Source organism: Capra hircus, chromosome 7 (genome assembly GCF_001704415.2).
Source record: "Capra hircus breed San Clemente chromosome 7, ASM170441v1, whole genome shotgun sequence".
NCBI lineage: Eukaryota > Metazoa > Chordata > Mammalia > Artiodactyla > Bovidae > Capra > Capra hircus.
This window is the reverse complement of record NC_030814.1, coordinates 67,141,101-67,156,377: the sequence shown is the minus strand read 5'-3', so window position 1 is coordinate 67,156,377 and position 15,277 is coordinate 67,141,101. Positions and strand designations below refer to the sequence as shown.

Genomic DNA, 15,277 nt, shown 5'->3' with positions numbered 1-15,277 from the left:
GCGGCCAGGCCAGAGGTTGTGGCCCTGCCCAGGCAAGGCGGTCCAGCCTTAAAAGGAGCCTGGTAGAGCCCAGGGGAACTGGTGTCTCCTGTCTGCGGCTCTGCACCCATCAGACTCACGCCAGTGCGGTGGGTAGGGGTGTTGGTGGAGTCCCTGCCTGCACCTGTGTGGCACCTGGGCCCGTAAGGCCTGGAGGTAAGGGGGCTGCTTCCCATGGTGCGACTTGGCTTCTGTTTTCTTGGGGCCCTCAGGTTCCACACCTGCCCACCCCACCTTGGTTGTGAGGCTGCTGCTTGCTGGGCTCACAGTCCCCTGGGGACAGACACCCTCAAGCTTGGCAGAGAAGCTGGTTCCTGGCAAACAGACGGGGACATGGGGCAGAAGCTGCTGGCCCCACTTCTCTCACTACATAATCTGGGTAGGAGTGGCCACCCCTTCTGGGCCTTGGCTTGCCCACCTGTACAGCGGCTGTGTGAGTCCTGCGGGGGAGGTCGCCCCAATCTGGGATCAGGAGTGCCCTGGCATGTGGCGTGATCCAGTCTCCACCCTTCCCCTGCACTGCGAGCAGCCCTGCCAGACTCGCAGCTGGAGGCACATCGGATGGAAGAAGAGACTGAGGTTCAGAGGGGGCCCACAGCTGGCCAAGGGGCAGGTCAGGACAGAGATTCCCATCCCCCACCGCCCGCCACCCCAGCCAGGAACAGAAGCCCAGCCCACTGTGTACCCTTCCCTGTGGACCAACCACAGCACCCGGTGGGCTGATTCTCCCGCAGACTCAGGGGCCCTGTGGTGAAAGCAGGTCCTCTGCACCTCGGCCAAGGATCAGACACCACAGCCGTGTGCTGGGAACACCTGCCTCCACCTTGAGCCTCAGTGTGCCTGGGCCCCAACAATCCCAAAGCTTTCTGACACCTTTATGTCCTCATTTGGTCATTTATTGGAAGTGGGCTGGGGGGCGTCCCCCCATCCTGTGATGTCCCCCGCTTCCTGGAGGAAGATGGGCTCAGAGTGGTTAAGTGGGATTTGAATTTAAACCCAGCTAACCAGAGACTAGGACGCTGGGCTGGTCCCAGTAAGGATCTCTCAGGAGAAATGGCCCCAGAGTGTGGGCTGAGCCAGGTGGCCTGGGTGGGGGTTTGGACTTGGACCTGCCTCTGAGGAACAGCAGCTGGCTCATGGACCAGCCCTGTGACCTGCCCCTCTCAGACAGATGGCCCCTCTCTGAGCGATGCTGGGAGGCGGTGGGGAGGCCCAGAGGGTTTAGGGGTGAGTTCTGGCTCCGGCTTTGTGGGCTGGGGCCTTGGGTGCCAGGGGGCAGTGCAGTGTGGTGCAGCAGCCACCCTCCCTCTGCAGCGGTGTCGTCTTTCTCTTCCTCCTCTGAACTTTGTTTCTCGAGCCCAGGTGGGGCCTAGGAGGAGGGGGTGCACCTGCTTCCCGGGGTGGGGCCCTGTTCCCTAGCAACCCGGGCCAGGGCGAGGCTGGGAGGCCTCTGTGCCAGCCAGGAAGCCAGAGCCAGGCTTGGAGTCTGTGGGGCTGAGAGCGCGGGTGAGGCTGGGGCAAAGGAGGGTGGGATGGACACTAAGGTGGGGGGTGGGGAGTGGGAGTCTTGCTTGGGTGGGGAGCTCTGCTTTTGGCATGGGGGTTTGTGTGTCATCGGCACCTTCTGATCCCAGTGGGTCCCTCCGGGTACAGGGAGGAAGTCCTCATCCCCACCCCAGCCACCTCTGGGTTCAGTGGGCTTCCGGGGACTGGGGGTCCTCCCCTCGCTCTGAGCCCCCTGGCTGGATCTGAGGCTGGTCTATGTCCTTCCCATGCTGCCCCTGCCCAGGGGAGCAGAGGCCGGTCCCTGAGCTTTACCAGGGGCCCAGTCTCTACCCTGGTCTTCAGGACCCCAAATCCATTGGCCTTGAACCCTGACCCTCTAAGGAAGGGGCCTGATCACACCCCTGGGGCCAGAGGCACAGCTCACCCCCGCTGATTCTGGGAATTCGGGGGTTTCTGGAGAGACACTTAGCACCAGCCAGAGACTTGCTTAGGGAGGGCTTGAGCAGCCTACGACACCCCCTTCCATTGGGCTGGGGTCTGATTGGGGCTCACTGGAGGGGGTGGGGTGGTCTCAGCATGAGGGGGAGTGTCCAGCCTCAGAGAGGGCAGCTGGAATCCCGTGGGGGTGGGGCAGAGACTCAGCCCAGAATCCAGGTGTGTTAAGGGGCCCTGCTACCAGGGTCTTGGGGACCTTAGCCCAGAGGGACAGAAGAGGAACCCCAAGAGCCTGTCCCTGCTGTGTGACTGGCCCTGTCTGAGCCTCAGGCCCCTCCAGCAGGCCTTTGCCCGAGGGCAGGAGGCCAGTTGCAGTGATGAGGAAGCAGGTATGTGGCCCAGGAGCAATAAACCCAGTTTCAGTTTTGGTATCAACAGGGTACAGAGTTGGGACTGGGGAGGAGCAATCCAGGGGAGCTTCCTGGAGGAGGAGGTAACTGCCCAGCTTCAGAACCTGTTGCTCTGTCACTCCCTGTGTGACCCCTTTCAGGGCCTTGGTTTCCTCTGCTTCATGTTGGGCACAGAATGATCCCCAGGTCGCAGGCTCTCGTGAGAGGCCAACAAAGTGCTGGCATGAGATGCCCAGTTGGGAGGAGCCACTCGAGGATTTGGAAGTCTTTAATTACTAGTACAACTCATTTGCACAGTTTGTGAGACCTCCAGGAAGGCGGTTTCTTCTCCAGTGTGGAGAAGAATGAACTTGAATGAACTCTAACCCTGGTGGTTTCTTCTGTGTGCCAGGCACCTGCTTGGGCCTCCCCAGGCCCTGATGTGGAGTTAGCATAGTCCCACCTTACAGACTGAGGCTTGGCGAGGGAGTGCCTGCCCCAAGGTCACTCTGAGATCAGTGGTAGATCCAGGGTTTAAAAATTAAAAGCATCAGCCACTGCTATAAAAGCATTTATCTGGTGCCTACTGCATACCAGGCTGAACCTGCATGGTGGCAGCCTCTCGTGGTGGCAGCCGCGTGCTCTGGACCTACCTACCATCCAGAGGGACATTGGGGTCAGTGGGAAACTGGAGGAGACTTGCCCAAGGACACAGGCAAAGAGGGACCCCACCCTGCTGGCCTCAGTGCATCACCCAGAAGGAATGGGCTGAGGAGGGATGTGTCCCCCGCCCTGCCCCACCCACCAGGAGACCCGACACCCTCTGGGCGTGCATTCCTGGAGTTAATGTCCCCTGTGGCTTATAAAGCCTTCTGGGTGAGCCTCTGCCCACTCACTAAGCAAACATTTCTGCATCAACCCCACCATGCCTGCACTCTCCTGCATTCCCCAGGAGTTCAGGGCATGGGGACCAGACCTGCCCTCCAAGGTGGGCTGGGGCTAGGGGGGAAGCCTGGAGGGGCAGCCAGCTCTCTGCTTGAATGAACTCTAACCCTGGCCCCTGGGCATGCGGAGTAAGAGTCAGGTAGCCTTTATTAAGCACTTGCTGTGTACCAGACTCTGGGCTACTGGGAGAGATGCTCACCTGGGCCCCTGGGAGGGAGGGAGGCCCCTGGGAGAGAGCTGATGGCTTGCAGTGGAAGGTGACAGGCCTTAAACAATCTTCTCCTTGCAAAGATGTATAAACACCCAGCCACTCTCAAGTCTTTGGGATAGGGGCTCAGCCCTCTTGGCTAGAACTTATCACCTAAGCCTGCTTGTTTTTAAATATTTTTTTCCTAGTTATAGTTTCAATATTTGAAAGACTGCATGATAAGAGTGAGTTGATTGTAGCATGGATCCCCATGATCGATTTTAGGTTGCTTGGTGTCACTTTTCCAGCTCAGGGAGGGTCTGCAGTTTTCTTTTAAAACCACATTTCACTTTCACAAGCAAGTTGGTGTAAAAAGGCAGCGATGTACCCAGTAGCCTTGGTGGCATCAGGGGGCTGAGGACGGGGACAAGGGCTGCTTGAGGAGTTGAGAACAGCTTAGCTTCCTTTCCTCAGCTGTACTGGGCCAAGTACACATGGGATGCTCAGGCCACAGGCTCCAAGGGTGGAGACAGTCTGGAGGGGCTTCCTGGAGGAGCTCCCTGGACTGCAGCTAAGGAGACTGTGGGAAAGCAGAAACCAAGGTCCTCCCAGCAGAAGGAGGAGGAAAGGGTCAGATTTGGGGTCTGGTGCCTGTAGTTCGTGGATTTGGGTTGAGGTGGTGGCCTTCAGTGCCCTGGGCAGGGTGTGAAGACTGCAGCCTGGAGATGCCAGGAGTCCTGGAGGTGTGAGAGCAGCTGCCTGGCCTCCACAAAGGCTCCTGGAGACGTGCTCAGAGGGAGCCCCAACTCCTGGTGGGGCTGGGCCTCCTGGGGCAGTGGGTCAGGGTTTTGCCTAGCCCTAAGGGACAAGGCCCACGGTACTCCTTAGCTGAGCCAAGTTTTATGGTGCTGAGGCCACAATCATCTGGATGGGACAAGGTGTCCCTCTGGGCAAGTTCAAGGAGAGAGCCAGATATGGGATTCTCTGTCTAATCACACCCCACTCTGGGCCTCAGTTTCCCCACTTGACATCCCTCAGTGAGAGGTGGAGCCATCTGTAAATGTCAGATGAAACAAAGAATCACAGAAGGAACCTCAAGATGTGGGTGCCCTTAGAGAGAGTTTGTCAGGGGGTAGCCGGCCCTGGGTCTGGACCCAGCGAGCTGGCACCCAACAGGGTATGCAGTGTCTGGGAGAGGAGGTGGGAGGGGTGCCTGCAAATGTTAGACACACAGGGGGCGAGTTGTTAATCAGCACAGAGGCCCCCAGGGATTCAGGTGTGGCTGGATCCAGGAGCTGAAACAATGTTTTTAGGGTGCTGTGTTGCAGTTGGGGGTGCTCTTAAGCAAGGTGTGTCCTCAAGGGCAAATATGGCCCCCCAACAGTTCTGTCTCATCCTATCAGCCTCACAAGCCCAATGAGGAAGAGGGTCCAATTTTCCACTTTAATTGAAAAGTCCCAGAGTTTAATGTCATTAGCCAGGTTGGGTCACATGTCCATCCCTGTACAAATAACAGAGGCCCAAATATAGAATGCTCTGATTGGCAGGGCTGAGTCACTTACCCATCCCTGAGCCAATCACAGAGGCCACTTGGCCAGGACTTTGTCCTTAGAGGGAGAGGGACTACATTTCTCCCCAAGTTCTCTGACCTGGTAATCCACACATCCTTCCCCTCCTTCAGTGAGCCCAGATCATCTCCACCCTGGGAGCCTGTGGTGGGCAGAGACCTCCCTCCGAACATGGACCGAGTTACCAGATATCCCATCTTCGGCATCCCTCACTCATCCCGCATGGCCGGTGCGGCCTTTGATGGTGACACCAGCTACACATTTGAGCTGGTGGGCGTGGGGCCCATGGCCAGTGTCTGGAGCCAGGACGAGACACCAGCATGGCCCACTGACCACGAAGCCTCCCTGGAAATGACACGGACTGGGACGTCCCGCAGCCTGCATGTCTTCCCTGGCCAGACAGCCCCATGGCCACCCTGCCCCCAGGATAATGAGGATGAGGAGATGAAGGTCTACCACCTGGAAGCCAGGGACACCCCACCCTGGCAGCCACAGAACCTGGAGTGGGAGCACCAGGCAGTCATTCAGGGCCAGGCCGTCAGGAAGAGTGGCACAGTGGCCACGCTCCATGGTGCCCCTGACCGCAGGGAGCCCGGGGGCCCCAGCCAACCACAGTCCATGCCCCTGGAGGAGAACGAGATAGACAGGGAGCAGATCGACTTCCTGGCAGCCAGGCAGCAGTTCCTGAACCTGGAGCAGGCGAACCCCCAACCTGGAGCAGCCCACACCAATGCAAGTGTTCTCCGGAGCCCCCAATCCAGGGTGGCCCATGCAAAAACAGGGGTCTCTCGAAACGCCCCACCTGGGGTGGCCCACATGAATCCAGAGGTTCCTCAGAGCCCCCAACCTAAAGTGGCCCATGTAAATACAGTGGCCTCTCAGAGTTCCCCACCCGGGACCAGTCAGGCCTCTAAGGCCCTTAGCAGGCCACCCCTGGCCAATGGGTATGTCCTCCCAGTCAAACCCCAGGTGAAGGAGGTGGTCACAGAAGAGAAGAGGGTTCACCCTTTGCCCACCAGGTCTGTTGCCCAAGCCCTGCAGGACCCCAGTTCCTGGTCCAGAGAAAAGTCCCCAGAGCCCCTCAAGGAGACGCCCATTGAGCGGGAGATCCGACTGGCACAGGAGCGAGAGGCAGACCTCCGAGAGCAGAGGGGGCTTCAGCGGGCAGCCAGCCACCAGGAGCTGGTGGAGATCCCAGCCAGGCTCCTGCTGAGCAAGGTGAGCCTGGCTGCAGCACCACGGCGGGACAGGGGCCGTCCATCACTCTACGTACAGCGGGACATTGCTCAGGAATCACGGCGTGAGGAGGATCACCGGCGGGAGGGGCTGCAGGCGGGCCGGGCATCCACACCTGACTGGTCCTCCGAAGGACCCCAGCCCAGACTCCGAAGAGTCCACAGCTCAGACTCCATCCTCAGCCCAATCCCTGATGCCCATGCTGCCAGCCCGGCCCCAGAGGTGAGGAAGGTGAGCCGTATCCCACCTGATGCCTACCAACCGTACCTGAGGCCTGGGATGCCCCCAGGAGAGTCCCCTGCCTCCCACGCCTACTGCAGGCCCAGCAACCTCTCAGCAGATGAAGCCAGGCCAATGGGCTCTCCCAAAGCCGCAGGGTCTCAGAGACGTCCCTCAGAATCCTCTGCAAAACCCTCAGGCATGAAGCAGGAGCCCCCCCGGGGACCCCTGCATGCCAGCAGGGGTGTCCTGAGACAGGAGTACTTCCATCTGCGGCCCCTGCGGTTCAGAGTCCCGGATGAACCTGAGAGACCTGAGGCCCCCCGAGTTTGGGGCTGGGAGGTGGCAGGGGCCCCAGCACTGAGGCTACAGAAGTCCCAGTCATCTGAGCTGCTGGAGAGGGAAGTGGAGAATGTCCTGCGACGGGAGCGGGAGATGGCTGAGGAGCGGCGGAGTGCTCTATACCCTGAGGTCTTCTCGGATGAGTGCTATGACCACGACTCTCGGAGCTCCTCCCGCACATCCAGTGAGAATGGGTCCTGGGAAAGGCTGCTTTGTGCAGAGTCTCAGAGGAGGGTGGCAGGAGTATGAGGGTGCCAGGAGAGGGTGAGGGTGGGGAAACGTCTGGGGGACTTCATTCACTTCCTGGGTTGACTGGTCTGTCCACTTGTCTGTCTGCTGAAGCAGTAGATTTTGGAGAAAGATGTTAACTTTGCCTTGAGTTTTTTGCTTTATGAATTTGGAGACTTTGTTGTTGGGTGCATAGAGGTTTACAGATGTTCTAGCCTCTCAATCAATTGATCCTTTTTGTCCATGTGAACTACCCCCACCCCATGTCACTTTCTAGTGTTTTTCTCCTTGCATGGTCAGCCCATCTGTGGATCCAGTTTCTCCTGACTGGCTATTCTGATCTGATCTACCAGTTTTCCCAACCAGCTGTCTGCTCTGTCTGTCTGTCCATTCACTCATCTCCTTAACTGGTCCAGCCTCTCAGCCAGAATCTGTGTCTCTTTGGCTGAGTCCTCACAGATGTTATGCCCTCAGGAGACTCTAGGACCCTCCGTGATGCCCTTTCATTCCTCCCCCTCCCCCACCCCCACCAGGCATCACAGGCAGCTACTCAGTGTCTGAGTCACACTATTTCACCCCCATCCACCTGCACTCGGACCTGGTGTGGACGGTGGAGGCCCCAGCTGAGGATGCTCTCCAGCAGAGAAAGAAGAAGGAACAGTGGGTGAGTCTTGAGTTCTGCCATCCCCCTGGAGGCCTGGCTGAGGTCTGACTCTCCATTAGGGGCAGAGAAGTTCAGGCGAGGTGCACAGTGGATAAACCAAGTTTCTCTTCATGTCTGGGCTGTACAAGCAGAGTACTCACCATGAGGTTGTTCCCCCTGAGCCAAAGGCTAAGGATGAGCTCTGCTTGGAGGAGAGCAGTGGCAGTGTATCAAAATGATCCTTATCATTTTCATGTGTTTATTACCATCAACATCATTTCTGATTATTATTCACATCATATGATGGATGTCTCAGGGCTCTGCAAGCACCGTGCCTTTAACATCTGGAGGGATTTTTGTTTCCCTCTTGTTGAGAAAGCCATACTTACACGTGCCCAGGGTCATACAGGGCTTCCTAAGTGGCGCTAGTGGTGAAGAACCTGCCTGCCAAAGCAGGAGACGTAAGAAATGCAGGTTGGATCCCTGGGTTGGGAAGATCCCTCGGAGGAAGGCGTGGCAACCCACTCCGATTTTTTTTTTTAGTTCTACCAGTTTATTGCGATCAACACATCTCCCTCGACCCTCATGCACGTGTGCTCAGTCATGTAACCCTGTGGACTGCAGCCTGCCAGGCTCCTCTGTCCATGGACTTTTCCAGGCAAGAATACTGGATGGATTGCCATTTCCTTTTCCACCACTCCAATATTTTTGCCTGGAAAATCCCAGACAAAGGAGCCTAGTGGGCTACAGTCCATAATGTCACAAAGAGTTGAACATGACTGAGTGACTAAGCACCCACGCAATGTCATATAGCCCGAGTTCCCAAGCCAGTGCTTGAACCTAGGCCTGACTCCAAACCCTACGTTAGTAACCGTGAGGCCGTCTTCTCTCTGGACAGGAACTGTTACACTACAAAGAATAACACCCTCTCCAGCCTTGCCCATGTGGTGCTCACAGTCTTGCCTAGTGGTTTGGGGCAGAGTGGAGCCTGGGGACCTGGGTTCAAGTCCCAGTCCTGCTGCTTGCTGACTATGTGATGGGCAAGACTCTGCCCTTCTCTGACCCTCAGTCTCCTTCCCTGTGAAATGAATGTGATAATAAGAATGTCCCCCTTCGAACCTTAGGGCAGGGCTGGCCACAGCAAGAGCTCTGTAAATGTCAGTTGTCTTTGTTATGATGAAGTTTACAAAGAGAAAACAGTTGCAAATGATGGGCAATGCTTCAATGAGGGGGACAACATGAGGGAACAGCATAGTGGGTGGTTTTGAGTTTGGGGTGATTGAGGAACACTTAGGGGACCAGAGTGGGCAGGTAAGGCCTTCCCTTCTGCCCCAAATGTGACTGTGCATCGAGTCCAGTGGGGAGGGCTGGAAGGCCCCGGGGACTAACATATGTTCCTTTCCTGTAGTATGCCGGCATCAATCCTTTGGATGACGTCAACTCAGAGGTGAGTGTGCCCCTGGGGCGAGGACCTGGGCCTTCCTCCCCTCCCCCTGCATCAGTGCCCCCGGTCCCCTGGCATCAGGGTCATGGGAAGCCTTTCTTCTGGGTGTGGGTACTTGCCCTGGTGTCTTCTTGATTGGTGGTGTCTGCCTGAGGTGGACTTTTCTGTGATCTGCTTTTGATGCCTGCCATAGGCACAGACTGTGGAAAGAGGGTCCACCTGCTGCCTTTTGAGGAGATGGTTTTGGGGCAGGCTTCGCCCAAGACAGGGATATTTTCTTTGAGGGAGGTGTCCACCTGAGAGTGTATAGAAGGTCACCTACCTCAGTGGTTTCGGGGAATACATTTGTGACCCTCTCTGCATGCAATGCAGGAAACTTGAGTTTGATCCCTGGGTTGGGAAGGTCCCCTGGAGAAGGGAATGGCAACCCACTCCAGTGTTCTTGCCTGAAGAATCCCACAGACAGAGGAGTCTGTCAGGCTACAGTCCATGGAATCACAAAGAGTCTGACATGACTGAGCAACTAAGACTTTCACTTTCATTTTGACCTGAGTCCACAATGCCAGGCTCGGGCATTTCCCTCCTGTGGGGTTCATCATGAGTTAGCACATTCCTTTGCGCTGTTACTAGGAGTGGAGGGTCTGAAACAGGAGGCGGCGGTCCTACTCTAACCGTTCTCCAGGCCTCTCCTAGGGGTTAGCGGTCGAGGGAGATGTTTGGGGGTTTAGAGCCCTGAGGAAACTCCATGCCTCCTTTTTGCAGATTCTAGAAGCCACACGGGTGACCCGACACAGGAATGCCATGGCAGAGCGCTGGGAAGCCGGGATCTACGCCAGCGAGGATGAGGACTGAGCCTGGGCCGGCGCTGCCATCGCCCTGGGGAGCTGCTGAGTCCCTGCCTTAGGACCTAGATCCCCGTTTAAACCCACACCCGAGACCTACATGTCTCCTGCTGACAGTCCCAAGGGTGGATGCATTTGTGGGGTGTGGGGTTTCTTTCCCATTTTCATTTTCCTGGAGAAATTGCTGTGCTTTGGGATGACTCCTTCTGCTCCTGTGACTTTGTCAAACGCTCTTGAATTCCGGGAGGAAAGAGACAAGTCCCCTCACCTCCTGATATAATTATTATGGCTGGTCTGAGAGGGGAGACACCCTAACCCTTCTCCCTCTGGGAAGTCCCAAACTGACAGGGGAGACCTGCCTAGCTCCAGCCCTTGGAAACCTCCAGTCTGAGGGAGGAGGCCTGAGCACCCCAATCCGAGGGTCTCGTGGCCTCCTCCGCAGCACACCCAGCACAGCTCTGATGTTATGGGATCCCAGGGGGACAGCGCCCCAGCCCCAGGCATTGAAAAGTGCTTGATTTAGGGGCTTCTGTCCTACCTGAAACAAAGCAGCTGCTGGGGTCCCTGCCTGGAGTGGGCGTGCCCTGAGCCTCTGCCTGCTTCACTTCTCCAGGTGACATCACTGCCCCACCATTTCACCTCCCCAGTGTGAGGCATACAGAAGGTGCTCAAGTAGTGCTTGTTCATGAGTGACTGTTCAGTTCTCCCACGTCGCCTAGTCAGTCACTCTCAGAGCGCTTATTCAGCGCCAGCTGGGTCCCCAGTCCCTCCGGCTCCAGGGACGGTGGTTGGAGAGGGGTCGTTATTAGGCTCTGAACTTATACCACAGGCACCACTCCTGCAGATTAGATCATTCCCGGGAATCAGCCGGTAGTGCTGACCCTTTTGTGGCTGGGGGCCCCTTTGCCCACCCTGCCTCGATTTCCTCCATGCATGGGGGGTGGTGATGGGACCTCTTCCGCTCCCCCAACCTGGACCTCAGGGGTGAAACCCCAGTACCTGTGCCTGGACCCCAGAGGGACCCCGACAGCAGCCCCTCTCCCTCTGACCCGAACCCCCAGGCTCCAAACTAGTAGCAGCTGGGGATGCCCACCCTCAGGGTCTGTCCCCACCCGCTGCCCGCCCCCACCCCACGGCCCGCGCCCCCTTCCAAGACAGGGAAGCCGCCTCAGCTCTTCTGAGAGCTATTCTTGAGAGCAGCCCACGCGGGGCAGGGAGGCAGTGCACCCAAAATAGCTGAGGCTGCGGGCGAGGGCGTCCCTGGGGGTGAGGTCGAGAGGGGCTACCGGGGGCAGAACAGATCCGCTGAGGGAGGGGCTCCCTGTCCTCGGGGGGCCCCAGTCTAGGAAGGAGGCAGTGTCTGTATTCAGGGGGATGCCAATCTGATGGAGGAGGGAACTTGTCCTCAGGGGGACCCCAGTCTAGGGAGGAGGCAGGGCCTGTGTCTAGGGGACCCCAGCCTGAGGGAGGAGGGGCCTGTGTCCTGTGGGAGCACTGGATCTGGCAGCATGCCTTCTGCCTGGTCCAAGGTCCGCTTATCTCTGGGGTTCTCACTGTTCTGTTCTAGCCCCAGGAACCAAATGTGCCCCTACCCCAGCCTTTTAGGAAGGCAGTTTTGGGGTCTTGAATACAACCTGGGCCTCACCGGTTCCTCCCCCATCTCCTACCACATCTGCTCCTCCTCCACCCCGGTGCCCACTGGCTGCTCCCCCTGTCCCCCTTCTCTGAGGATGCCAGTCTCTGGGGGTGATTGGAACTAGCAGGAACAGAGGGCTTAGACCAGCACAGCTTGGTTTTCTGACAGTCCTGAGGTCAGGAGTCCGGCTCAGGCCTCACGGGGCTGAATCCAGGTGTGGGCAGAGCTGGTCCCTCTGGAGGCTCCTGGGGAGCACCGTCTCCCTTTTCCAGCTTCTAGAGGCGCCCCATCCCTGGCTCGTGGCCCCTCCCTCTATCCTTACAGCCAGCAGCGCAGCTTCTCCTGTCTCTCTGCCTCTGACCCTACCCCTCCCTCTTAAAAGGACCATGTGATGACACTGGGTCTGCTGGAAATCCAGGGTCGTCCGAATCTCAGGGGCCTTAAATTAATCCCTCCTGAAAAGTCCCCTCTGCCCTATGAGGTGACACGGCCACAGGCCTCAGGACCAGGATGGGGACATCTTTGGGGCTGTTACTCTGCTGACCAGACACAGAAGGACACACACTGCCTGATTCCATTCACAGGAGGTCCCTGGAGGAGTCAAATCCGCAGAGACAGGAAGTAGATGGTGGGGCCAGGGGGTAGGGGAGGGGATGGGGAGTCGTTGTTTCATGGGGACAGAGTTTCAGTTTAGGAGGACCGGAAAATACTGGAGATGATGGTGGGGCTGGTTACACAACAGTGTGAGTGTGCTTAATGCCAATGAGCTGTGCTTTTATGTTATGTGTATTTTCCCACAGTTATTTTAAAAAGAGAAAAAAAGAAAAGTGTTGTCTCTCTTGAAGGCCTCAGAAGGACCTTGGAAAAGATCCAGGAATGATGCATTTACTGGCTTAAAACCTGAGGAGTGTCCTGAAAAGGGTACTTGTCCTTGAAATTCTCGATTGACCCTCACAGGCACATTTCAGGAGGCCAGTGGGAAGGTCTCGTTTTTTGATGATTCACTTTTGCTTAATTCTTTTCACTGTGCTGTGCCTTCGGGGAAGGGAGGGAGAATTCTATTTACCTGCCAGGCTGCCTTGTCCCACAGGGGCTCAGCAAGAGGTTTTTTTGTTTTTTTCTGGTGAGAGGTTTCAGCAATTCCCAACGGAGGGAGGGTCTGTCTGGATGGAGGACAAAGTGGAGACAGAGGCTGCGTCCACAGGTCCCTGCTCTCTCTTTCCTGGTTTCCTCCCAGATGGAGGTATGTGATCTGGGGAGGGAGGGAGTTTTCTCCAAGGCCATTAGAAAGGCTGAAACATAAGCCCGGTTTCCAGCTGAAAAGCCAGAACCTTTCCTCGCTCTCAGCATTTTTCACCTTCTCCTTTGGCGGTGTTTCTCTTATTCCATTAACTCCTGCAGGACCACGTGGGGATCAGGATCCAGGAGCTGGGCTGGGGCTGTGGCTCTGGGTTCTGGTGTGCCTCTGTCACTATCACTCCCTATGCACATCCGTCAGCTTGTGCTGTGTGACAACCATCCCTTGGTGCTCCGATAGCAGCTGCTATGAGCTCAGGATTCTGTGGTCAGCTGCGGGATTGCTGCTGGGTCTGGGGGACCCCCAGCCACATATCCGTTGGCCTGGGTGGCAAGGGGAGGGCTGTGAGATAACATTCAGATGCCCAGTTCTATTGAAAATCAAGCCAACCGTAAATGACGTTTCCAGTATAAGTATATCCCATGCAATATTTGGGACATTCTTATGCTAAGTAGCATAAGCATTAGATAGCATCACCAATCCAATGGACATGAGTTTGAGCAAACTCCAGAATACGGTGAAGGACAGGGAAGCCTGGCGTGCTGCAGACCATGGGGTCACAAAGAGTCGGACACAACTTAGTGACTAAACAACAACAGCAATATGCTAAATAAAAAATCATACACTGTCTATCTGAAGGTATGGATAGCCTGGGTTTGTATTTGTGGAATCTGTGGCCCTGGACACGGTGCCACAGCCAGGTCTCGTCAGGCTCATCCCTAAGGAGCTTGCTCACAGGAGTCTTGGGCACAACAGGAAAGGTTCCAAGGCACAGATGCTTGGGTGCTCGTGTCATTCTGGGCGTTGTCCCTCCGGTGGCGCCAGGGGTGTGGCCAGCCCTGAGTCAGGACAGACGGGGACTGCCAGGCTGGGTGGTGACCAGCACTTCATCCACCTGGCAGGGCAGGTGCGCCTTACATTGTCCTGCCCCTTGGAGGTGATGGGCACCATGTACTGGACTGAAAAGTGTGTGGACACCCAGCCCTGTGGCTTAAGGTCCAGCTCTGAGGCTTGGGGAGCCCACGTGCTGCAACTTCTGAAGCCCGTGTGCTCTAGAGCCTGTCCTCCACAACAAGAGAAGCCACCGCAGTGAGAAGCCCACACACCGCAACAAAGAGTAGCCCACGCTCACCACAGCTAGGGAAAGCCTGTGTGCAACAAAAGCCTAGTGCAGCCAAGAAAAATAAAATGGCCCACATTAAAAAAAAAAAATCTAAAAAACGAAATTAAAAAAGTAAAAACACCCATTATCTCTACACAGTTTCTGAGCATTGGAAGGCCAGCTCAGTGGGGCTGGGTCTTCAGCTCAGGGTCCCACCAGGCTGCAGCTGATGTGTTGGATGCATTCTCATCTGAAGGCATTTTTTTCCAGGCCCCTTTATTGGGTACTGGCAGAAATGTTTTACATTTGTAGGACTAAGGTCCAGGTATTATTGCTGGCCACCCCCAAGTCTTTGCCACATGGTTCCTCCACCAGCAGGTCATTATGTGGATATTTGCTGCTCCCAGGCCTTCATGAAAGCCTCACCTGATTAGGCCAGGCCCACCCAAGGTGATCACTCTTTCAATCAATTTGAGGTCAGCTGATTTGGGGACCTTAATCATACTTGAAAAAGCTCATCACCTTTACCAATAACATTCCACCCACACTCAAGGAGATTATTCAGGGTGTGCACACAGGGGCCAGAATCATGGGGACAACTCAAAGAGTTCTGGCCATTTTGGGGGGACCTAGCGTAGGGTTGAGGGCATGGGATCTAATGGGAAAGATTGGGTCTGAACTTCATCCCCAATTTGAACCTCACCCTCATCAAGTTACCATGAGTAAACTGGCCTCTTCCAGTAAAAACTGGTCTCCCTTCCAGTAAAGGTGAGGTAACCCATTTACCCACAGGCCTCGGGGGCCCATGTACGAGGGGTTTGGCAGTTCTTAACCCTTCAGGTCTCATACTGAATGGCAAAGGGGCAGGTTTAGAACAGAGGCCTCTCTTGGTCTCGATGTTTACAACCTTTTTTCTCTCTCTTTTAAAAGATTTGCTAATATTTAAAAACCAGGAAATTTTTATAAAAATCTGGATTTCTCACTTTTCTTGAGGAAGCTGAGCATGGCTGTGGCTGGGCAGCTCCCAGCAGATTCTGTGGGGAGAACCATCCCTCGGGTTTCACCACATTTCCCTTCTGCAAGAGAAGTGAGGAAACTATAATTGGATAAAAATTAGCGAGGGCAGTGCTGAGAGCAGTTTCTTTAAAAATAAATCCTCCTTTGCATCTTTTTTAACTTTCCATGCCCGCCATGCTCCCCCACCTCCATCTGCCTCTCA

The 15,277-nt window shown here is 56.0% G+C and overlaps 1 protein-coding gene across 2 annotated transcripts; it reads left to right on the top strand.

The window, feature by feature from the left end:
* Nucleotides 38-10,290, top strand: MISP (mitotic spindle positioning). Of its 2 annotated transcripts, none has more exons than XM_018050501.1 (5): nucleotides 38-195; nucleotides 5,183-7,050; nucleotides 7,628-7,758; nucleotides 9,146-9,184; nucleotides 9,944-10,290. In XM_018050501.1, the coding sequence occupies exons 2-5, from the start codon at nucleotides 5,241-5,243 to the stop codon at nucleotides 10,031-10,033; spliced, it is 2,070 nt and encodes a 689-aa protein (XP_017905990.1). In that variant the 5' UTR covers nucleotides 38-195; nucleotides 5,183-5,240; the 3' UTR covers nucleotides 10,034-10,290. The 2 variants fall into 2 exon arrangements, with proteins under 2 accessions (XP_017905990.1, XP_005682939.1); XM_005682882.3 differs by lacking the exon at nucleotides 38-195 and adding an exon at nucleotides 1,490-1,545.

Coding starts and splice junctions, on each gene's coding strand:
- MISP (XM_018050501.1), top strand. CDS start 5,241: ATGGACCGAGTTACCAGATATCCCATCTTCGGCATCCCTCACTCATCC. Junction 7,051..7,627: donor GAGCTCCTCCCGCACATCCA/GTGAGAATGGGT, acceptor CACCCCCACCAG/GCATCACAGGCAGCTACTCA. Junction 9,185..9,943: donor TGGATGACGTCAACTCAGAG/GTGAGTGTGCCC, acceptor TCCTTTTTGCAG/ATTCTAGAAGCCACACGGGT.